The following is a 23,063-nucleotide window of genomic DNA, read 5'->3' on the forward strand; positions in this document are numbered from 1 at the left end:
TGATGCAATCACGCAAACAGCTTGTTGGAGCAGTGGAAGCTCTCGGAACGCTTCTTCTCTCCTCATCCCATCTCAATTGCTCCAGATCAAGCACAATGGCATCAATTCTCCCCCGTGTTGGCTTCCGCGCCTTGACTGCTCTGCCCAGAGCCACCCCTCTGCCTCGGGTGTCTTTCACACAGCTCCCTCGCGTGCAGCCCCGCGTTCAGCCCCTCACTCGCCGGTTCCTTGCAACCATTCCCCAGGAACAGCCTCGTCTGCGTCTTGGATCGACCGGTAGGTCTACCTATCCAATTATCCTTCACAAATCGCACCCATACTAACCGTCGTAGCCCCCAACTTCAAGGCCCTTACCACCCATGGCGAGATTGACTTCCACGAGTTCATCGGCAACAGCTGGGCCATTCTCTTCTCCCACCCGGCCGACTTCACCCCCGTCTGCACCACCGAGCTGGGTGCTTTCGCCAAGATGAAGGATGAGTTTGAGAAGAGAGGCGTCAAGATGATCGGTCTGGTGAGTGGTCTGGTAATAGAATTTCGGGTCTGCCGCTAACAGTCAATGAACCTCTAGAGCGCCAACGACCTCAGCTCCCACGACCAGTGGATTGATGACATCAACGAGGTTGCCAACACCAACGTTCAGTTCCCTATCATCGCCGATGCCGACCGCAAAGTCGCCTTCCTTTACGACATGGTTGATCAGCGCGACTTGGACAACATTGCTGAGAAGGGCATCCCATTCACTATCCGCTCCGTCTTCATCATCGACCCCGAGAAGAAGATCCGTCTCACCATGTCGTACCCTGCCTCCACTGGCCGCAACTCGGCCGAGGTCCTGCGTGTCATCGACTCTCTGCAGACTGCTGACCGCAAGGGCATTGCCACTCCCATTGACTGGCAGGTGGGCGAGGATGTGATTGTTCCTCCTTCGGTGTCGACTGAGGATGCCAAGAAGAAGTTTGGCGAGGTGCGCGAGCTGAAGCCGTACCTGCGTTACACCAAGTACTAAGTGCTTGGGTGAAAAGAGGGATTGTAGCAACAATATTATGTGCAACAAAATATATATCAATGGAATAATACTGTTCTAGAACACCTCCGAAGTACAGAAGGTCTATAATGTAGCCAGTCAGGTGATAACTCCCCAGGGTCCAGTCCCTGAATAGCCCGCACTAGTCCCAATCCAGCCACACCCCAAAAACGACCCTCTCCGCACTAGACCCAAAACAGCAAATCCAATACAAAAAGGGTTTCAAATCGGGCGAATTTCTGTTTATCGCCAGACGCGCCGCCGCCTCCAGCTGACATGTCCTTTTTCTCTCTTTCATTCATTCAATTGCTCCCGGTTCCTGGCGATCCCGTCTTGGTTACCCCGAGACTGCTCAGCTAATTAATTTGCCATACTCCGGAGATCGTATCCCATCTCACCCGATTTCCCGTACATTCCGTCCACTGTTCTCCTTCAGGGGCACTCCGTCAGCGTGGGACGGTGGCAGTTCTAGACTGTGACCGGCGGGGCAACCCAACATTCCACACAGTGTTCTCGCCCCGGCACACCCGGATCTGCCGATTGGATTTGATTAATTTACTTTATCTGACGCCCACATTCCTTTATTCCTTTACGCCTCTTATTCGTTCCGATAAAGTTCCCGGCTGCACTGCATGCCGAGCCACTCCCGCAGTCGGGACCGGTTGAGTCCCAGCAGCGAGCTGGACGATGCCGATCCCGTTTACTCTCCCTCGGTGTACCAGAGGGAACATTATAATAACAACGATTCGTTATTTGACTCCACTGAGGAAGACTACGCCCGTGCACCACGAAATGTCTATAGTTACGAGACCCATGATGAATATCACGATGACGATGATGATGATGACGATGATGACAATGTCCATGAGGATGACCACGACCGTGAATACGATGATAAGTTTGGGGAGCCTTGGGTTCCGTTACGCGCTCAGGTCGAAGGTGATCAGTGGAGAGAGGGATTTGAGACTGCCATTCCCAAGGAAGAGGATGTTACTCAAGCGAAAGAGTATCAGTACCAAATGAGCGGGGCGCTTGGTGATGATGGACCTCCATTGCCATCCGGGTCTCTGGGTAAGGGAAAGGGAAAGAAGCGATTGGATCGAGAGACGCGACGGCAGAGGAGGAAAGAGAGGCTTGCGGCGTTCTTCAAACATAAGAACGGAGATGCATCGGCGGGATTGGTCAGTGGGGATGCCCTGGCAAAGCTGCTTGGGTCACAGGATGGCGATGAGGATTGCTTGAGTCATCTGGGCAGTGAGCGTGCGGACTCAATGTCACAAAAGAATTTGGAGGGTGGTAGGCAAAGGAAACTTCCGGTTCTGAGTGAGGAGCCAATGATGCTTCGGCCGTTTCCTGCGGTAGCGCCGACGGGACAGACGCAGGGTAGGGTGGTGTCTGGGGCGCAGTTGGAACAGGGAGGCCCCGGTATCGAGATGCGACATCGTGGTGGAGGTGGGCCGCCTACAGAGGCGTTGCTCCAGAAAGAGGGTGACTGGGATGGCAGCACGAAAGGTTCTTCTGCCTCTGCGAGGCCGTCGTTCTGGAAGCGATATCACAAAACATTCATCTTCTTTGCAATATTAATCGTCATGGCAGCTATAGCGATCCCTGTGGGAATCATCGAGGCAAGAAGGCTTCATGGAACGAATGGAGGCGACAATACTTCGAATTCTAATCTGAAAGGGATTAGTCGTGATAGCATTCCGGTATGTTTGCTCTACTTTCCCATGCTTGGAGAGATACTGACCATAACAGGCCTATGCTAGAGGGACGTACCTCGATCCATTTACATGGTACGATACCACTGATTTCAATGTGACCTTTACAAATGCCACCGTTGGCGGTTTGTCTATTATGGGTCTGAACTCGACGTGGAACGATTCAGCCCAAGCGAACGAGAATGTGCCACCTCTGGACGAGAAGTTTCCGTACGGGTCGCAACCTATCCGCGGTGTCAACCTTGGAGGCTGGTTGTCGATCGAGCCCTTCATTGTCCCTTCGCTTTTCGATACCTACACTTCAAGCGAAGGAATACTCGACGAGTGGACGCTATCCAAGAAACTCGGCGACTCGGCTGCCTCAGTCATCGAAAAGCACTATGCCACATTCATCACCGAGCAAGACTTTGCTGACATCAGAGATGCCGGTCTCGATCACGTTCGGATCCAGTTTTCATACTGGGCCATCAAGACATACGATGGCGATCCGTATGTCCCAAAAATCGCATGGCGCTACCTCCTCAGAGCCATTGAATACTGCCGCAAATACGGCCTCCGAGTCAACCTCGATCCCCACGGAATCCCAGGGAGTCAAAACGGCTGGAACCACAGCGGTCGACAAGGTACGATCGGCTGGTTGAATGGCACCGACGGGGAACTAAACCGACAACGATCTCTCGAGATGCATGACCAACTCTCGCAGTTCTTCGCACAGGACCGATACAAGAACGTCGTGACGATTTACGGCCTCGTAAACGAGCCGCTCATGCTTTCCCTGCCTGTCGAGAAAGTTCTCAACTGGACAGTAGAAGCCACCAACTTGGTGCAGAAGAATGGTATTAAAGCTTGGGTCACCGCCCATGACGGCTTCCTCAACCTAGCGAAATGGGATAAGATGCTCAAAACTCGACCGAACAATATGATGCTTGATACCCACCAATATACCGTCTTCAACACGGGCGAGATTGTCCTCAACCACACCAGAAGAGTGGAGCTCATCTGCGAAAGCTGGTACTCCATGATCCAGCAGATCAACATTACCAGCACGGGGTATGTATCTTTACGGTCTATCCCACCCACACAACTTACTGACCTTATCTAGATGGGGCCCAACCATTTGCGGTGAATGGTCCCAAGCCGACACCGACTGTGCTCAATACGTTAACAATGTCGGCCGCGGTACTCGTTGGGAAGGTACCTTCTCTCTTACCGACTCGACTCAATACTGTCCCACAGCGAGTGAGGGGACCTGCAGCTGCACGCAAGCGAACGCTGTCCCCGGCGTCTACTCGGAAGGATACAAAACGTTCCTCCAAACCTACGCCGAAGCACAGATGTCGGCTTTTGAAACCGCCATGGGGTGGTTCTACTGGACCTGGGCAACGGAGTCTGCAGCACAGTGGAGCTATCGGACGGCGTGGAAGAACGGCTATATGCCGAAGAAGGCCTATAGCCCGGCCTTTAAGTGCGGGGATGCCATCCCTAGTTTTGGCAATCTGCCGGAATATTATTGAGACTTCATTTGTTGTCTCATCTTGGGCTTTGGCGTCGGTAGTCATGTATCATGGTTTTATGAGCGTTTGTCATTGCATATAGGTTTTCGTTCTCTAGATGATAAATTCATTATTCCTAAATAAGCTCATTTAAGTACTGAACCGACCTCTTATATCTGTATTGAATGCCAAGAATGGCCCTTCCAAAACGTGACGGATAGGCCCGACCGCGGCTTGGATTCCTTCATTTAGCGAATGCGGGGATTTAGTATGGGATGCGGGGATGGCCCCCGACCGAAATCAGACTAGCCCGCGCTCACCTCTACAAGGCAACTCTTTCCGTGTTTCCTCATCCACTTTCTCACGCTCTCAATGGCACCAGAGCCCCATGACCCCATCACGCAAACCACGACATCGTCTGATCGCTGGCTGGTAATTACCCAACCACCTATCATCGCTCCTAGATTGCTACGCTAACCTATCCCTTCAGTCAACGATGTCGGAGTAAGTTCCTAGACCGCCCTCTTACTTTCACCGAAGGCGATGGAAGAGATTCATCATTTGAGGACTAACTATTCATTTGTTTAGTCCGTCATCTGAAGTGTTAGTACCCCCCCACAAATAGGTTTATTGTACAGAACTGACACGTCTATCCTACAGGCGACACCAATTCTCCAGCTTGCAGCCATTGCCTCCGAGCAGGTATAGACTGCGACAGAGGAGTAAACGTGCGCTTCCGGAACGGTCTAGACATATTCGGTGATGATGATACTCTCTTCCCGGAAAGGGATCTGTGGCCATACTTGATGGGTCCACGTTAGTGATTATCTGTCTCTTTGGCGGTTGGTGGTGTCAAGCTGACCTTCTCAACTTTTGAAGTGAGGTTCGTTGACGAAACGGTCATCATCAAACGATTGTATGAGGTGGAAGAACCAGAGCATAATGGCCCGACAGAGCAGTCTCATGGAGTCAATGATGCACCTATAACTCCAGTCGGAGTTGTCGAGTACTATGGCCTCGAGCAGTATACGTCGCCATTGACGGATGATACACCTCCGATACAGACTCTGTGCCATGATGATCGTTCTTCTGAGTTAGAATTGTTAGTGGGAAACGCTCTTAAGCCTTCTGGCAAATATTACGGGAGGGAGTTACAGGCTGGTGGTTTGGTGCAGGAACAGCGACACTCGTTCAACGAGAGAGAAGCGAAGTTGATGCGGAACTATGTTGAGAATATGGCGTTGTGGGTATGAGCGGATGATTGGCGTTTCCAAGTTTCTGTTCTGCCGCTGACCCTTCAAAGGCAGATATAACCGACCCTCATCGACACTTTGAGATAGAGGTGCCTGTGAGAGCAATGCAAGATCCGGTTCTGCGATATGCGATCTTCGCTTTCTCCTCGCGTCATGTTGAGCGACAGAGGAAGGGAAACGAAGCTGAGGCGCTGCAATATCATAACCACTGCCTTCAGCTGCTGATACCTACATTGTCCGGAACTGGTGGTGATCTGACTGATGTTGTTCTTGCTACTGTTGCTATCCTTCGCCAACACGAGGAAATGGAGTGTATGTGATGCCGTGCTGCAACAGAAGCATTCACGGCGCTGACTTGATATAGATGACGACAACCAATTCCATCTGACAGGGGCAACGCGTATCATGAATACTGTCTCCTCTTTTGGATCCTCCGGGGGATTGGGTGAAGCGGCAGCCTGGCTCTGTCTCCGTGAGGACATTCATGTGTCGCTGATCTCACAAAAGCCCCTACGAACGAATCTGGAAAGCTTCCATCGTTCCGATATCTTCCTAAGAAATGATGACTTTGCGTGGGCAGCTCGGATGGTCTTCCTATTAGCCAAAGTCCTCAAATGTGCTTTCAATCAGATGTCTTCGCCAGAATACACTGCGCTACAGAGTATTGCGCAGGAAGTTGAAGACTGGAATGCCAGAAAGCCGCCGTCCTTCCAACCCCTGCGTGAGCTTCCTCGTGGAAAGGATGTCTCGCGTCGGTTCCCAGAGATGTGGATGTTGCTACCGGTGCATGGTGAGTATTCCGACATCTGCCTGATTTAGACTAATTTCTTTCCAATTTAGTGGTCGGAACTCAGTACTACCATATCGCCAAGATAGTTCTTGCCTTTGCTTGTTACCCAAGTCCTCCACTTGCTTACGAGAGTTTCAGAAATTCGCGAAACATCGAGGTACGTTAGTGTGTGTAATATGATACTTTCTCCTGACTGTACTCAGAAAACGATACGCTATCACCTGTTCATGGTGCTGGGATTGGCCAAGTCAAATCCCAAAGCGGAGAATACGCTTTTCACCGCACGGCATAGCCTCGTAGCGTGTAAGTGACATGGCAGTCAAGTCATGTGGCATGGACTGAGCGCAAACCTTTTTTCTACTCGACTAACAATGGAACTAGGGGGCTGGGTCATTCGGCAAAAGACGGACCAACAGGCTGCAGAAATCCTCCTCAGAGAGATGTGGACGAGAACGGGGTGGGATGTGACGGCATCGATCCAGTCCTTACGAGAGCAATGGGCCGACGAAGAGACGGACAGCTGAACTGACCCGAACATATACCGAGATCCAGGCGTTGTTACTCAAAGAGTGACAGGTGTATCATTCGGCAAAACTGGGCACTATGCGCTGTGCCACCTATCTCAGGATAGGTTGACTCCGACAGTCCCAGCACGTCACCAGCTATTGCCCTTGTGCTGAGCCCAATCAACTGTGGATCTCGGCCAGGCAGCAGTCGCCCGCATTGCCCCTGTGATGAGTCTAACCACGCTGGGATACCTGCCAGGGTAATCAATGCAGAAACGTTAGCAGTGCGTCTCTGTGCTGGACTCTCGCTTTCTCTATCAGCTCTTATTCGTCCGGGCATATGCACCGGTGGACTAGCACCATCTGATCAAGTGGCTAAAAGCTTGAAAGGACGATATGACCGCCGGGATCTGTGATGCATGCCGATTGGCAGATAATGGCCGTAGATATAACTGGCGCTCACGACTGCTGGGCTGTAGACGTCACATTGGGCATGATTCTACTGCACCAACACATGCGACAACCAGTCGATGCAGTTTCGCGGACCAGTCGAATCCAGCTCCAACCTTGAGACTTGATCTGAATCCTATCGGGCACCTCACAATCGGGCCTCATTGTAGCGGTGTAGACATGACACAAATGGCAACGGATCTTGAAATCGCGAACCTAAATGGCACATCGTGCACGCCGGACACCCTGCATATGGGTTTGCCTATCACGCGGCGCCATTTCCATGCATGCTGCAGAGACTATCGCGCCACGGAGATTGCCGGCTCCGATAGGGTCCAAGTAGAAGCAACATGAAGCCTGGACCGAAACTTCGAGGTAGATTTCAGGATTTCCAGAAGACTTATGGTGGTCGTTCGGAGGAGTATTATCGGGAGCCCGAAAACGTCCATTTCCACCGTAATAAGCCAAGCAGAGCCCTAATCCGGGTGGATAACAACGCGTATTCGACGTGGAGCCAGGCGGAAATGCAACCATGGAAGCCGGAATTGAGAGCATCGCATCCCCCTCCGTTTTCATCATTCAGGAGCGCCTTCAACAGCACTAGCTCCTTCCAGTTCCGCCTGATCGGCTGGGGCGAAATCAATAGTCAGAAGTGAGAGGTGCCAGGGGAGGCACGTGAAGTCATTGATCATCCATTTGCCCGCCTCGGTTCCGAGTCACGGCTCCGCATATTCACTTGTTGGATGCAAAATGCGACTAGTTAGTTCCCTCCATACCCCTGAAGGTCATTTGCACATCCCATTTCCACACCCCCTCCCTCTTCTCCCTTTTCCCCATCTTTTTTGGCCACTGCTAAAACTACTAAAGAAACTCTATTCCCGCGCTCCCGGCCCAATGGACTGTCACTTCCCCCGCATCTTGCAGAGTGCTAATGCCATTCCTTCTCTCCTGCTGCTGTTGCTGCTGCCGCTGCTGCTGCCAACAATAACATCTCTCTATCTATCTACTACTTAGCCATTGATCGAATCAATGCCTGACAACAAAACTACCTCCTCCTGGCCAGTAATAGGCTGCCACCCCTTCTCATCCTTCCGGTCCCTTTTCACTTCTGCCGGTAAAATGGATAAGCCTTGTACTACTCCGACTAGTCTTTCGGAGCCTCTACTACCCAACACCACCACAAACAATACTACCACTACTACTACTACTATTACTACCCACCAACCATACTCACCATCACAACCACAACAACAACAACAACCAGACCTATTCGCATCCGAAATCTCCAAACCACTCCTCCACTCACCACCACTATCCGAACCAGAAACACCCACCGAAAACAAAACCGCCTCTTTCATCTGGGAAGACATCAACCCCCCAGCCGAGTACTACCTCGCCGACAAATCAACATCAACACCACCCTCACCACCCCCAACCTACACTTACTCCCAACAAGACCAACAACAACAATCGCCACCACAAGTCAAAGAAAGCGATCCAACCATGATCGACACAACCACCAGATCCATCCCTGTCTCCTCCCTCCCAGGCTACAACGACGTCAGCGGCGCCGTCATCGTCGACTACGACGGCTTCCCGCATTTTCTTTCCCCCCAGGAAGAAGAGGAACGGAAAATGAAGCTCCAGCGTGCTGTACAGGAGAAGATGCTCGGTTTGCCGAGACAGACCAGCTTCGAGTGGGAAAGACCCCTGTCTGCTGGGTCGGCGGCCGGGTGGTTGCCGAGGTACTCGCCTGCGAAGAGGGGAGCGCAGCGGTGATATCTATACCTACTGAACCACTGCGCTTATATTCTATTGCTTATTTAAAGGTTGGTCTCTGTGCTGGGTGTTGGTCTGTCTGTTGATGGATCGAGAAGCATACGTGCCGACCTGCTGCTTTGCGCTTTGCGCTCGATAGGAGAGTTCGTGGATGAGGATATATCCGAGGCTGTGGATACTCACTACCTTACCTATTGCGCTGCAGCAAAGCATTACGATTAATGAATTATGACCGATACGACGATTCCCAAGAGGGAGAGGAACAGAGGGCAGACAAATGTCGGGGAAGTCGAACCAAACTGTGACTTTTGTTGTTGTGTTGTGTTGTGTTGTTGTGTACCAATCCCACATACCATACATAGTAATCAATCCAAGCTATATACACTCCACACTCTTCCCCCCCTGAACAACTCTTAGATATAAGAAAAAAAGGCAACCAATACTATACACCCAAAGTAAGCAGGATCTACTTAGCTCCTGAACAACCTCAAGCCACCCTCCTCTCTATCCTCCTCACTCTCCTCCGCACCACTCTCTTCATCCCCACTCTCCTCCCTCAACAGCCCACTGGCCGTCTTACCCAACAACGACGCAAAGAACTCCTCGCGCGCATGCTTCGTCCAACTACCACGATCCTCCGGCGCCATGAAATTCTGCAACTTCTCATGAACATCGAACCGCATCTTGCGACCCTTCGACGCCCGCGTATCCACATCCCGCTTGACCTTGTCCTTCCGCATCCCCGTCACAGGGTGGATCGCTGCTCCGCCGCGCGTCGGCAGTTGTATGTGCAGGGTATCGAGGCCGTTGGTGATCGCATCGGAGGAGGCCATGCGCTGCTCGACGAGGTCGCGGAGTAGGGATTGGTAGAAGACGGTGTCGTCGTAGATGGGGGTAGTGGCTGCTGCGCCTTCGGCAGCAGTGGTGGTGGTGTCTTGACGGGCGCGCTTAGCAGCGCGGGAATGGTCGCCTGTCTCGGTCGCGACCTGGGCGTCCAGGACGGCGGTGATGGATTGCGCACCCGAGCCAGATGGGTTGATGAGCTTGCCGCGGGTGTTGGCGGCGGTCGTGGCGGTCGAACCGCGGACTTTGGCGGACCATTTGTCCAGGATGGTGCGGCGGTGGGTGGTCGCGGCGGATTCGAGATCGGTCATGCGTGTCCAGAGCGTCGCGGTGGGGGTGTCGGTGTCGACGCGCTTGCGCTTCTTGGGTTCGTCTGTGCTACCGTTGGTGTTGTGGGCGTCGGCGAGCGCAACGCGCAGGTCTTCGAGCGTGGACCAGAGCGCCAGAGCTGCGGATTCGGCGGAGGTGATGGCTTCTTCGGAGTCGGCGTCGGGGGATGTGGCGGCGAGGGAGAGCTGGTTGATGGCTGTTAGGCCCTTTTGGAGCTTGATTCGGGTGTTGAGGAGGGCGTCGAAGGTCGCGCGTTGTTGCTTCACGGCTTTGCCTTTCGCGGCGTCGGCTTTGGCCGCTTGGGAGATGCTCGCCGCGATGGTCTTTTGGTCGGTTGCCATCAGGCGCCGGAGTTCGTCGCGGTCGTTGGTGGGTTTGCGCGGTTTGGAGTCGGAGTCGGATTCTGATTCTGATTCTTCGTCGTCATCTTCGTCGCCGTCTTCGTCCTCCTCGGCTTCGTCGGAGGGCATCTCGTCCTCGTCGAAAGATCCTTCGCTGCCTTCAAGGTCGTCCGACTCGTCGGTATCCATGTCGTCCAGGTCGACCTGCTTCTTTCCCTTCTTTGCGGACTTGGATGGGCGCTGCTGCTCCTCCTCCTCGCTCTCGGAGATGTCCTCGTCATCCTCGTCGCTGCCCAGTTCCAGATCCTCATCTTCATCCTCGTCCTCGTCCTCGTCATCATCTTCATCCTCATCCTCATCACCCGACCGCGCCGCAAACGGATCATCATCACTATCAGCCTCCAACGCCGCGCGACTCACTTTCGACCCAGCATACTGTTTTCCGAGGGTGATGGGATCCTGCTTGCGAAGCTTCGCTTTTCTGCAATGATACAATAATTAGAACACGTCCCACGAACACTAGACACCAACCCATAAACAAAACGAGAAATGAAGAAAAACCTACCCAACAGCCTGATAATGCTCCCTCCCCGCATTCTCATCCTTACCACCAGCAGCACCCTCCTCATCACTATCCTGGTTTCCGCGATCAAGATCCTCAGGGTCGTAGTCTAGAAACATCACCATAGTCAGAACATATTTCCCCCCAACAACATCAACATCACCATTAACAGGGTTAGAAATAGTAAATTACCTCTCGGAGTCAAATCCTCCAACTCCGCCATCTGTTCCGCCAGAGATTTCGGAGCCATGGCTGTGATTGCTTTTGGTTCAAGGAGAATCAAAGCAGAGTGATGCAAATAATTTAGAGCGCAGAAATTCAAGACCGCAGACTAGTTTAGTTTCCCTTTGCAACTTTTTTTTTCTGCCCGAGATTTCGGGATGCGGTGTCGGGGTTACTTACCATATTGGGAAGAAGTTAGGTGGAATGGGGTGGGTTTTGCCGGCGGTGAGGTTTATTCTGGCAGTATTAGCTTCCATCATTTAATCATAGTAGCTTCAACTTACATACTTACAAGTAATTGATCACATTCGTTCATGATGTTGGGGAAGAGGTTTTTCTCCACGTTTCGGAGCTTGCAGCATGAGAATCCTCTGGTATTTCTCATCTCATCCGAAACATCAATAAAATTGTACTAATAAGGTATCAGGGCCTCCCTCGCTCCGGCACGCCGCCGTCTCTCCGAAGTCGTCGCGGGCTCCCCGAGAAGCGCAAGATCCGCGATGTGAAGAAGGTGATTGCTGTGTCTTCGGCGAAGGGTGGGGTGGGGAAGTCGACGATAGCGGGTATGTCTTCATACCATCCTGTTCATGCCAGTCACAACAACCAGCCGGATACTAATGGGTTTTGGGTTTACTATCAATAGTCAACCTCGCTCTCGCCTTCGCCCGCCGCGGCATCCGCACCGGCATCCTCGATACCGATATCTTCGGCCCATCCATTCCTACTCTGTTGAACCTATCCGGCGAGCCTAGATTAGATGATAGTGCGTTATCACACCTACGGCTATTATACGGGAACCTCAACTAATGAATAACCCGGTTGGAATCATAGAAAACTGCCTCCTCCCCCTAACCAACTACGGCCTCAAATCCATGTCAATGGGCTATCTCCTCCCCAGCACCCAAGCACCCCCGACCACCGACCCGACCGAACGACCCCCCATGGACCCAACCCCCATCTCGTGGCGAGGTCTAATGGTCACAAAAGCAATGCATCAACTCCTGCACTCCGTATCCTGGGGTCCGTTGGACGTGCTCTTCCTTGACCTTCCCCCGGGAACCGGCGACGTGCAGCTCACCATCAACCAGGAGATCATTCTTGATGGGGCCGTGATCGTGACCACGCCACAGGATATTGCGCTGCGGGATGCAGTGCGTGGAATCGGCATGTTTCAGCGCATGGATGTGCCGGTGCTGGGGATGGTGAGGAATATGGCGTTCTTTGCGTGCCCGGAGTGCGGGACGCAGACGAAGATCTTTTCGCAGGGAAAGCATGTACATGAGGGGGCGGATTGGGGGGTGGAGGCGGAGTGTAGGAGGCTTGGGGTTGGGTTTTTGGGCGATGTGCCGCTGGATGCGAGGGTTTGTGAGGATGCGGATCGGGGGATGCCGAGTGTGGTTGCTGAGGAAGGGAAGGAGGGGAAGGAGGGGGTGAGGAGGAGGGCGTTCTTGGATGTTGCGGAGCAGGTGGCGAAGAAGGTGGGGATTGAGTGGTAGATTTGTATTTTTGGGGAGGGGGAGATGAGGATTGTTTGTATAGTATGTGTGTATGATTATACCCAAAATGTGTTATGGTTAATGGTTATGTGATTGCGGTATGTACAGTCATGCAGGTATTTTAGATGGTGTATGTCTTTGTAGTATTCAACAACGGGGTATTCCAAAACAAGAAAACGATAGATCAGAACTGTAGATAGAACAGTGGCATATACCCGTCATGTCGCGAGACAAGACGCAAAAATCAAAAGGCATATACCATCAGCACACCTCCACTGGCTACCAACTCAGTAAGCCACATACTCCTCGGCCGTCTTGAAGAACTCGCGATCCGGCATAGTCGGACGCGCGTGTTTGTCAACCTCAGCACTGCCATTCACACCTCCAGCATCACTATTCACGCCACCAGGTACAGATTCGGCATCACCGGCATCCGTCGTCGACAGCGCATCAAACGAGCGATAAGCCGAGTCGCCATCATCGCTCATCAGACCCACCACACCACCGGCGCGCAGTACAGCGCGGGTACTGGCTTCGTCCACATTCGTGGTGGTCACCGCAAGGGACTTCTCATCGCCGATCGTGCTGCTATCTTCAGGGAGCTCGGAGGTGAATTCGCTGCGGATGGTGCCGGACCCAGCATGGGATAGTGGCCGCTGGCGTAGTCGTGACCATACGCCATCTGATGTGGTAGGGATGGCGCCGGCTTCACGGAAGAGCGTCCTTGTGCTGGCGTTTTCGTCGAGGAGCGTTTTCCCTTCGTATTCGGGGAGTAACATAAGTCGGCTGCTGGATTTGCTCAGGGCTGTACCTTGCGGGGGAGAGGTTCCCAGCTGATCAACTCCATCAGTTGACGCCTTGTGGGAGGTTACACTGTCTTTTTCTGATTGGGTTGGAACAATGACGATATTCGTAGGCTGCGAGGCAAGAGTAGCCGGTTGAGAGGACGGCCGTAAACTCTCGGCTTTGGACCTGTTGGCCTCGTCCATTGACGCTCCAGCGCGCCCGGCGTCGACACTCTTTCGCTTGACCTCGCAGCCTTTCTGCTGTTCTCTAGCGATTGATCTCTCGTCTTGCTTGCTCGCCAGTCTGCTCCACATCGTCATGGGGTAACTCTTGCGTCCGGTCTTGGAGGGCAAGACGCCAGGGGCGTTTCGTCTCGCAGCGAGCGAACTGGGGGGAGGCAACTCGTCCTTGAATGTCTGAAGGCCATACGCCAATTCCTTGATTCGCTGTCGCTGAACCCGGAGCTTGTCTTTGGCGAACTTCTCGTCCCATTCCTCCTTAGCTGCAAGCCATCCACGAACAAGTTTGGGGTTGAAGGTACCGACTTGGGAGCTGGGAATTTGGAGGACGGGACACTGAGACGGAGGATCAAGCGGGTAGATATTGCCCCGTTTGTCGACTCGTTGACGGATCATGCGGTCTTTGAAGGCCGGCAATGGATCGCCCGCCCGTCCAATCGATGCGACTGCAGTGCCGTTGGTGGTACCGTTAGCAGCGTCTCCTAGTTTGTCAGATTCGCTGGACGACCCAGACTGCTGATCTTCGATTTCCACCTCCTCTTTCTGCGCACATGCCAGAGCCCAGGCCCCAAATTGAGCGATCGCCCGGTACATATACTTCGCGGGACGAGTAAAGCTGAGAGTGGGAGCGACGTGGCAGAGGTCGTCCCAGACCTGTAGCTGCACATGGGTACCGGGGTATTTGTGAAGAATCTCGCGTGATGGATCATGCTCGTCGAGAAACTTGTCACTGGGCGGGTATGCTGTGGGGTTGGCGGCTTTATGTGCAATGTAGAACTGCTCGTCTCGTAGCATTTCACCACCTCCGCTTTGGATTAGCAGTGGAGGTAGACCTCCCAGTGATGGCTGGAAGACAGGGGAGACGAGAGGATGAGACAGAAGCTCGTTAGTAGTGTACATGTGAATCTGGTCCTTGACCTCCACTGTCTCCCCATCAAGTACCACCTTGACAGTCTCGTGCTCGATGTCAAAGGCACGTTCCGCGTTGGTCGTGCTGTTCCTACGGCTCGAATACCCCTTTGCTGCTGTTTCTTCGGCCTCGCTATCATTCGGGATGGCCTTGAGAGCCTCACTCTGGCTGGCTGGGTGTTTCTTGAGACCTTTCTTGAGCTCACGCAGCTCGTCCGCGTTTGGCGGGGGCCATGCAGCGGAGGGTTTATGTCTGAAGCCATAGGGAGGAATGTAGTCGCCCGGGTTGTCCGCGACAATGCTCGGGAACGAATGCGTGAGGTCCACCCAAGGGGAAATTAGGATAGCACCCGCCGGCAAAGGCAGACCTTGATCGCGACAAATGACAAGCATCCTACCAGAGTCAGCATTGCTCTTCCACCGCTGCAATTTACTTACGAGAACACCATTCCTCCACCGGCCGAGTCACCGGCGAAAATGATCTCTTTCGGATCATGATCCTCCAGGAGATACAGGTATGCGGCCAGCGAGTCTTGTAGACTGCATGGGAAAGGAAACTGCGGTGCCAGACGATATTTGGCTGGAGATTAAGAATTAGCTTTTACGGTCCACGGGCCGCATCCCAGTAGATCGGAACTCACTACATTAAATTAGCATTGCATACAAATGAGAGATAGGCGATAAGCTTACCGTGCAAAAACCCGACCCTTAAGCTTCCTAGCGTGCCGCTGCATCTGATAGCGATGGGTATCCAGACTAGCGAAGAAGTACGCCCCACCGTGGATATACAGCATGATCCGCTTTTGGCTCGGATGATCGCGACTGGTCTGCTTCCGCTCATTGTAATCATCCTTCATCTCGATCCACTCTCCCTTGAGGTCCTCGGCTGGTCCACGCCACTGCCACCACTCACTCCCTCCAACCCGTGCGATGCCCTTGGGACCCAACTGTTGGTTGATGGCCTTAGCCGCTGACGAGAGGTAATCCTCCGACACGGTTATGGTTTGTAGTTTCACCCAATGGGGCGCGGGCACCTTTTGGCAGGTAAAGGCCTGAAGATCCTCGACGGGATGCTTGGAGGCATAGACAAGGAATTCACGCAGGATGCGGATGGCTTCATCGTAGGTGACGTGGACGTTGGGCTTCTGACGAAGCGATTTGCGATGGACATACTGGAGATAGAGGATCAGGGTCAATGTCAGAGTCAAGGTCCATGAACTATGACCCGAGATCAAACAAAATGGGGATAGAACAGTGAAGTGACAGCGGCAGGGCGACCCACATGCGAGATCAGGGTCTGGAGGACGGCCGGAGTGAGGGCCACACTCAGGGCAAAGGTGTTGAGTGGCATTGTACTAGTCTAGAGGGGGGAACAGTCGACCAGGACACATGGCTCGAAAAGCCAAGTATAAGAGAAGGAAAGAAAATTGCAGAGGACAACAATAGTAAAGAAGGATAAAAGATGAAGATTTAAAGTGGAGGACGCGAGCGGGTCAAAAAGAATGAAGGGGGGGAAGAAAGGGGTGGGAGGTGGAACGAGCGTGCATGCAGCGAAAGAGGGAGGAGAGAGAGCGAGATTAAGAGAAAGATAAAGGAGAGGAAAGGGACAGGAACACGAAGCGATTGCCACATGTCATTGGGCACTGCATCGTCATTGCATTGATAGTCAAAGTAAGTAGAAGAAGAGAAGTGGAGAGGGTTATCCAAACTCTCTTCAAAAGATCCCGACCGGTCGGCGGTGATGTCATGGGACCCCCCGTTCCTGGCAGCCCCAATCAATTCAATCAATCACCCGCCACTCAACTGCCGGTCGATGACTTGTTTCTTTTGCCAACGGATGTGCATCTTTTGGCTGCTGCCAAGCGCCACGCGTTGCAGCAGCAAGCCAAGTCTGCACTGTGGATTTTCTCTCAGCCTCAGTCTGCGCATCCTCTCCACTGCGCAGCCTGCTGGTAGTGGCGTTGACTAAGAATATATATATATCATAGTACTACTGGCAAAGAGGCCCATCCCCATGAAAGCTATAAAAAAGTCTTGAGTACTACATCATCACTAGTACTTAGTACTATATTGGCTGAATTACATATTCCTAGCACCGGATACTATGTTACAGACATTGAGACAGACCAAAATAAGAATACGATCTTATCATCTTAGTATTGATGGTCCTAGTATTATTATTTAATGCTTCTAAGAAGGTCCTGCAAAAGCCTTTCACAGGGTTCTCTACTAGTATTACTAGTTTCTGATTAAGTTACAGTTGCATCTTACAACTACAATAAGACAACATGTTATTTAAATTGGTACTGGAATATTGTAAATGGTGACAAACATGAATACGCGAATCAAGGTCAAATACACTAATGCCCACAGTGGAGGTTTCGAGGATTGACTGCATCTTCGATCACATCCTTGAAGTAGGCCTGCTTGGTCTCTTGTTTCCGCGATGTACCAGTCTGTTGTGAAATGGGTGTGCACATTTCCACAAGTTTCTTATGAAGAAAGTCATTCTCATCATCATCATAATCTGCTTGATCAGCTGGTTGCCAGCCTGCCGCGGCTCACATTGCACCAAGCCGATGTAACGTCCACTGAAGATCAAGTAGATCTAGATCAGGTAGTGGAAACCTTTCAGGATCTTCAAGATATGCTTGGCCAGAAATTGCTGACTGCAGAGCATTTTTTTCGTCCTCAGAACCGGCTGAGGCGTGAGCAATTGCGGTCGCCCGTGCATTGCTCATTGAAATATGCACGCCTGTGCGAGAACGGATCAAGAGGTTTTTGTATCCTAAAAAGCCTCTTACACCATAATAAAACGGGGTCGCGGTGAGTAGCGGTCTGAATCCGGCGTTCAGCCAAGCACATGCCAGGGACAAACCTGACAGGGGATTGCGCAGCATGTGTGCCTCGTCAAAGACAGCAATCGCAAAGAGGCCACTCAGGTGATGGAGTAAGCTGATGGACATTCTTGGATTCGATGGATCATATTCATGCTTTGTCTTGGCGCATCATGCCTTGACGGCTTGTCGAGCGTCTGGTACGATGTGATGATGATGGTCCGGGCACTCTCAATTCCACCTGTGAATATCGAGTGCTTGCGGGTAAGCTTGTCTTTGATAAACTCTGCGCCTTGTCGGCGGCCGTCTTCGTAATACAGCAGGAGTTGAAACAGTCTGTGATGGAGCTGATCTCGTCCACCCACTGATCTATGAGATGGGACGGAACAACGATAAGAGTCGGACGGCCTATTGGTGGCTCCGTGCCATATTCTGTGGCGGCGTGAAGTTTCTCCTTTCATTGGTTCAAATTCTATACTCTTGCATGAGCTGCGAAAGCCTTTCGGAGGGTTCTGATAGGGTATTCACATGTAGCAGGAAGCCAACAGCCTCCCATGTTTTACCCACGCCCACAACATCAGCGATTATTGCGACCAGGACTAGGCCCAGGGTCATTATCTCCATGATACGGTTTATACAAACGGGCTGCCAAAACATCAATGCAGTTCCTCGGATCATGCCTCCGAGTCGGGGGTTCTCCTTCTTGATCCCGAGGTTGGCACAGGCTTCATCCTCATTATCACATTGGTAAGTCTGGGCTCTTTCCCTTGTCTGCGCCTGTTCCGCCCATACTATTAGTACTGTGTCCTTGTGTCATATGCAAAAGCTTTTCACTCACCGCCTGACCAATCGATAATATCATCAATATCGTCGTCTTCCATATTGACGGGTTAGTTTTCCGCAGAGGAATCCATCAAGGCAGCAGATATTTAGTGACAGGCGATGAGGAGAGAACAGATATAAACGCAAGGGATGTAAATGAAGGGGGTGCAGGTAGATGTGGTGAAGATAGATTAGTGAGAAGAGAGGTAAGGAAGAGAGAGTAGAAGAGAGAGATATGTAGAGGAGAGAGATGATAAAATTGTGATAGTAAAGAAAGATTGAAGTGATAGTGAACAAAATGTGGAGAACCTACTTGAAATGATAAAGGAACAGACACAGTAGCTCTTACCTGATAGTTTAGGAAAGAAAAGTAATGAGCTTTCTACAGTAGTGAATAGCCATAATATAAGCCTTAACTAGTTGTAGCCCTAAAATGTAGCTTCTATACAGCTTAAATATATTGGTATTACTATTACATAAAATGTAAATGAATGCTTAGTTACTATGCATTTTAGTAAATATCTTGAATGGTTGTGTAACTAGCCATACCTCCCGGCAACTTATGCCAGTGGCCTACTTTGAATACATTATCAACAGTCAACCCACATATAAATAAAAGGAGTATCAAAGCCTCGCAGCTCCAGCTACAAGACTGTAATACTGATTATTAATTAATTTTATAATAATCATATACTTAGTTGCACAGTTAGATTATTCTTGATTAATTATTAGCCTTGCAGCTTTGTAGTCTTGTCTCTAGAAAAGCTTTACAGTGAAATTTGATAGCTTCAGCTGGTTTAAATTCGTTATTAATTGGGTAAGTGCAGCGATTCTCTTGTAGGGGCTATACTAAGCAATATACCAAATCCAGGCCACATAAAGATGGATGTCATGGGACCCCCCGTCCCTGGCAGCCCCATTCAATTCAATCAATCACCCGCCACTCAATCTCCTGTTGATGATTTGTTTCTTTTGCCAACGGATGTGCAGTAAAGAGCCACGTGTTGCTGCAGCAAGCCAAGTCTGCACGGTGGACTCGCTCTCTCAGCCTCAGTCTTGCCATTCTCTCCCCTACACAGTCCGCTGGCAGTGGCGCTGAGTAAAAATCTATATTATACTAGCATAGTACTAGTAGAGCAACCAGCCCCCATGAAGCTACTATGAAAGAGTCTTGAGAAGTACCACATTATTTTGACAAAATTATATGTTCCCGCAACAGAATATGTTACAGCCCTGGAGACAGACCAACTCAAGCTTATAATCTTATCATCATATAATGTAACCGGTGGTTAATTCCCACTGCATAGTAGCTATCAACTCTTCCCCTTTTGCAACAAGCTTAACAACGCTACAAAGAAGGCACCAACGGTCCATGCTATAGCCCAGTCATCGAAAACTAACCTTGCAATGGCTACGCTTAGCAATATTAGTACTACTGCCATGAGTAGCACCATATGCCGCAAATTGCCTTCCCAATTGTCGCCGATCATCAAGCCGCGAAATTGAACTTCACCCAACTCCGGACAATGCCAAACATTGAGTTTTCTCAGGATATCTCTATTGAATGAAGATCAGTACTTTCGATCATAGATATTGACGGACGGAGGAGTCTCTTACTGATGACCATGTATTAATCCCTCCCTGCTAAGGAGGTGATTGTGTGCAGCAATATCAGCTTTCAGAAAGCAATGGGTAAATATAGGCCGAAGACGGAGTAACGAGAGCTCACGTTCCGCCCGGAATTTAGTTTTCTCAGGGCATTCTGCATAATCCGCATAGCTTGTTACACAATCATCGAGACAGACCACGATCCCTGTAGAAATGTTATACGGACAAGGCCAATCCTGAGGCTCGTAATCCGCGACGACTTGTTCCAAATGCTTCCGTCTGGTAACTATGTCTTCACTATTATATATTCCAACATATTGAATGCCTGTCGATCGACGACCACTGGCTAGTTTCGGCCCTGCAATAGAAATCTTTGGTATTGCAATCAGAATAATCGCCTCGATTTTGATGTTTAGAAGCCACATACATCAACGATTTCCACCTTATTCACACAAAACCATGGCAAATATTTCGCCCAAACGCCTCTCTGTGCGTAAAACTCCCGGGAAATTGCTTGCCACGCGGTAACCTCATCAGTTGGGTCAGTGATCACCACCGGAACAATCTGGCAGCGCTCTTTTCTGCCCCAACAGATAAATATCACGGGGGAGTCTTTCTCAAACATCGGCTTGAAGAAATCTCCCAATTCCTTTCTCCGGATTTCATGATTTCTCGAGTATGGATCATACCTTCGGACGCGCCGAATCCTACGGCCCGACGTTTGGGAAGTATTAGGCACCGAGATGCTTGCTATAGGTGGGGGAGCTTGATTACGTCTAGTATCGGCAAGCGGAAGTAAAGATTGCCCTCGTGAGATCCTCGGAAGGCGTGCATGCATCCATGACATATCAAGAATTCGGAGGTACCGCTGAGTCAAATCTCCGTTGACGGCGAGATAATATGCTGAGTTGCTGGGAATGTCTTCATCATTGTATGTTGATCGAAGCAGAGCTCGACTAGGTTTGGTGATATCTTGCATTTTGACTGCGAAAAGGGTGAGTAGCAGTGAATTGAAATATTCCCAAGACTTTGACAAGAGGTTATTGAATGCCAGAAGATACTAAGGACAATATATACACAATAATCAACCCACATCCAGTACCAGGGAGTGCTAAATCCTCGTAGCTCCAGCTGCAAGGCTGAAATGCTGAGAATGGATTAATTTCGCAATATTAATATGTTCAGTTGCGCAGTTGGGTTATCTCTGGTCGAGTATCAGCCTTGCAGCTTGGTAGCCTTGTCTCCAAGGGAGCCTTACAGTGAAATTCGATAACTTCGGCTGGTCTAAATTTGTTATTGGTTGGGTACGTGCGGTAATTCTCTCGTAGGGGCTATGCTAAACGATATACCATTTTACATGGATAACCAAATTAGTCTAGGTCGCAGCAGAATGACAAAATGTTGGGCATAAACATGAGGCTGCGAAAGAGATGGCACACGCCCTCAAATAAGAATTAGGCTTGCCAACTGTTTTACCCCTCCTCACCCTTGTCGGCGGCAAGCACAAAAGTATGCAGCCTTGCTTCTTTTGAAGCGGGGTAACGTCTGTGTTATAAAACCACCTCGTGCTATCAAAGGACAGGCTAATTCATGCTCTAAACTCATGTAAAACCTCAATATTCTGTCAACTGAACCCACGTTTCGTTTTTAGTCGAAAATGGAGCCACGACCTAATACCTCACTCTACGCAAAGTACACATCTCTCCTCGTTATGATGAACATCACTGATATAGACGAAGGATTTTCCGAGAACCACCGATCCAGGTGATTGTAGGGAGTGCTAAGAGCTCCTATTTTGTCCATCCTGACGCCTTGTCATGGTGCAAAAACTCGGCACTAAGTGCGCAAATCGAAGGGCCATGGAGGCAGCACGGAGATGAAAGTCCAATTGACTGGTCCGACTTCGATGAGCAGACAGTCGAATGCGTCTTAAGCTACCTTTATACGCAAGATTACTACGTTCCGCAGTTGGAAGTTCCTCCTGATGATAGTTGCAAAGACGACGATGACGGCAAAGGTAGGGCGTTGTCTGCTGAAGTTAATGTCGGTGATTTATTAATGTTGTTCATAGCTCCTAGTGGAATCGAGCCGTCTACGCCCGAGTCTGTACCCGATGATCATGAAACACTTAACAGACCACTAACACCCTTGAGCCGGTGCCTCAAGGCTGGCCTACCGGCAGATAATAACCATACTGCTGCAGGCGCTTGCACTTACCGAGCATCTCCGAATCCTGACGATCGCCTTGGCGCTGAAATACTGATCCATGCGAAAGTATATTGCTTCGCACATCGTTATTGTATCCGTGAACTTGAAGACTTCGCACTCCAACGTCTCACGAAGGTTCTTATTATCATCGATGCAGAAACAGAGGCAGTGTTTCCGTATCTCGCAGATGCTATCCGTGTTGTCTACGATTCGACACCAGGAGCGAATTTACAAGATAATCCTGCTCGGAAGTTGTTATCCCAGTATGTTGCATTGAATTACACTAAGTTGGAAAGTGAGAGCTTCGATCAAATTATGGCAGAGGGTGGTGAATTCATGGTGGACTTATCGCACAAGTTGGCCAGGCGGCTCAACATGAGTGGGATAGGTGCCGAGACTCTGGTGGAACAAATTGATGATCTTCAATTACAGATAAATCAGTTGAGTCTAGATCTTCATGAACAGGTAACCCAGCTCAATAGTGCGAGGAAAGAATTGATGGAGTGGGATAGCTGGAATCGAGGGATATCCGGAAAGTATAAAAAGGCAAAAAGGAAGGTGTAATCAGGGATTGCTTCCACTTGATACACTACATCGTTGAGCAGACGGTCTCAAACTTTTCATTCATACTACATGATGATGATTGGCTGGAGCTGAGATTCGTTATATACTCGGGGAAATAAGAATGGACACTCCGCTGCGTGCAGCGAATGAGAAACAGTGGTTGTATAACAGTAGACGAAGCTAGTACGACAAGGCTGCCGATAAGGGCCTAGCCTATATGTTCAGGGAGTAATGGTGACTTCAGAAATCAATATATAGCAGTCAAAGCCTTGACCAAAGC

The 23,063-nt window shown here is 50.6% G+C and overlaps 9 protein-coding genes across 9 annotated transcripts; 6 read left to right on the forward strand and 3 right to left on the reverse strand.

Moving 5' to 3' along the window:
* Positions 1 to 95: 95 nt before the first annotated feature.
* On the forward strand, positions 96 to 1,009 carry AtWU_06989 (peroxiredoxin; the record flags this gene model as incomplete). Its single annotated transcript, XM_035502098.1, has 3 exons — positions 96 to 276; positions 333 to 514; positions 572 to 1,009. 3 exons carry the CDS (start codon positions 96 to 98, stop codon positions 1,007 to 1,009), a joined length of 801 nt encoding a protein of 266 aa, XP_035357991.1.
* Positions 1,010 to 1,659: 650 nt separating this feature from the next.
* Positions 1,660 to 4,259, forward strand: exg2 (putative exo-beta-1,3-glucanase; the record flags this gene model as incomplete). Its single annotated transcript, XM_035502099.1, has 3 exons — positions 1,660 to 2,733; positions 2,783 to 3,795; positions 3,848 to 4,259. 3 exons carry the CDS (start codon positions 1,660 to 1,662, stop codon positions 4,257 to 4,259), a joined length of 2,499 nt encoding a protein of 832 aa, XP_035357992.1.
* A 367-nt stretch (positions 4,260 to 4,626) lies between these two features.
* AtWU_06991 (uncharacterized protein) lies at positions 4,627 to 6,805 on the forward strand (the record flags this gene model as incomplete). The annotated part of the gene is made up of 10 exons (XM_035502100.1): positions 4,627 to 4,670; positions 4,729 to 4,742; positions 4,827 to 4,841; positions 4,899 to 5,054; positions 5,118 to 5,485; positions 5,542 to 5,803; positions 5,856 to 6,281; positions 6,332 to 6,438; positions 6,485 to 6,584; positions 6,663 to 6,805. The coding sequence occupies 10 exons, from the start codon at positions 4,627 to 4,629 to the stop codon at positions 6,803 to 6,805; spliced, it is 1,635 nt and encodes a 544-aa protein (XP_035357993.1).
* Positions 6,806 to 7,587: 782 nt separating this feature from the next.
* AtWU_06992 (uncharacterized protein) lies at positions 7,588 to 9,238 on the forward strand (the record flags this gene model as incomplete). Its single annotated transcript, XM_035502101.1, has 3 exons — positions 7,588 to 7,882; positions 8,502 to 9,012; positions 9,067 to 9,238. The coding sequence occupies 3 exons, from the start codon at positions 7,588 to 7,590 to the stop codon at positions 9,236 to 9,238; spliced, it is 978 nt and encodes a 325-aa protein (XP_035357994.1).
* A 248-nt stretch (positions 9,239 to 9,486) lies between these two features.
* Positions 9,487 to 11,342, reverse strand: AtWU_06993 (AATF family protein; the record flags this gene model as incomplete). The annotated part of the gene is made up of 3 exons (XM_035502102.1): positions 9,487 to 11,011; positions 11,096 to 11,201; positions 11,285 to 11,342. The coding sequence occupies 3 exons, from the start codon at positions 11,340 to 11,342 to the stop codon at positions 9,487 to 9,489; spliced, it is 1,689 nt and encodes a 562-aa protein (XP_035357995.1).
* A 289-nt stretch (positions 11,343 to 11,631) lies between these two features.
* AtWU_06994 (Mrp/NBP35 family ATP-binding protein) lies at positions 11,632 to 12,810 on the forward strand (the record flags this gene model as incomplete). Its single annotated transcript, XM_035502103.1, has 4 exons — positions 11,632 to 11,688; positions 11,742 to 11,877; positions 11,958 to 12,077; positions 12,146 to 12,810. 4 exons carry the CDS (start codon positions 11,632 to 11,634, stop codon positions 12,808 to 12,810), a joined length of 978 nt encoding a protein of 325 aa, XP_035357996.1.
* Positions 12,811 to 13,097: 287 nt separating this feature from the next.
* AtWU_06995 (lipase/esterase family protein) lies at positions 13,098 to 16,095 on the reverse strand (the record flags this gene model as incomplete). The annotated part of the gene is made up of 4 exons (XM_035502104.1): positions 13,098 to 15,138; positions 15,183 to 15,284; positions 15,435 to 15,916; positions 15,982 to 16,095. The coding sequence occupies 4 exons, from the start codon at positions 16,093 to 16,095 to the stop codon at positions 13,098 to 13,100; spliced, it is 2,739 nt and encodes a 912-aa protein (XP_035357997.1).
* Positions 16,096 to 18,046: 1,951 nt separating this feature from the next.
* Positions 18,047 to 18,462, reverse strand: AtWU_06996 (P-loop containing nucleoside triphosphate hydrolase protein; the record flags this gene model as incomplete). Its single annotated transcript, XM_035502105.1, has 2 exons — positions 18,047 to 18,372; positions 18,420 to 18,462. The coding sequence occupies 2 exons, from the start codon at positions 18,460 to 18,462 to the stop codon at positions 18,047 to 18,049; spliced, it is 369 nt and encodes a 122-aa protein (XP_035357998.1).
* Positions 18,463 to 21,668: 3,206 nt separating this feature from the next.
* Positions 21,669 to 22,783, forward strand: AtWU_06997 (oxidoreductase family, NAD-binding Rossmann fold protein; the record flags this gene model as incomplete). Its single annotated transcript, XM_035502106.1, has 3 exons — positions 21,669 to 21,703; positions 21,751 to 22,028; positions 22,083 to 22,783. 3 exons carry the CDS (start codon positions 21,669 to 21,671, stop codon positions 22,781 to 22,783), a joined length of 1,014 nt encoding a protein of 337 aa, XP_035357999.1.
* Between the last annotated feature and the right edge of the window lie 280 nt (positions 22,784 to 23,063).

This window comes from Aspergillus tubingensis, assembly GCF_013340325.1.
Source record: "Aspergillus tubingensis WU-2223L DNA, scaffold_8, whole genome shotgun sequence".
Classification (NCBI taxonomy): Eukaryota; Fungi; Ascomycota; class Eurotiomycetes; order Eurotiales; family Aspergillaceae; genus Aspergillus; species Aspergillus tubingensis.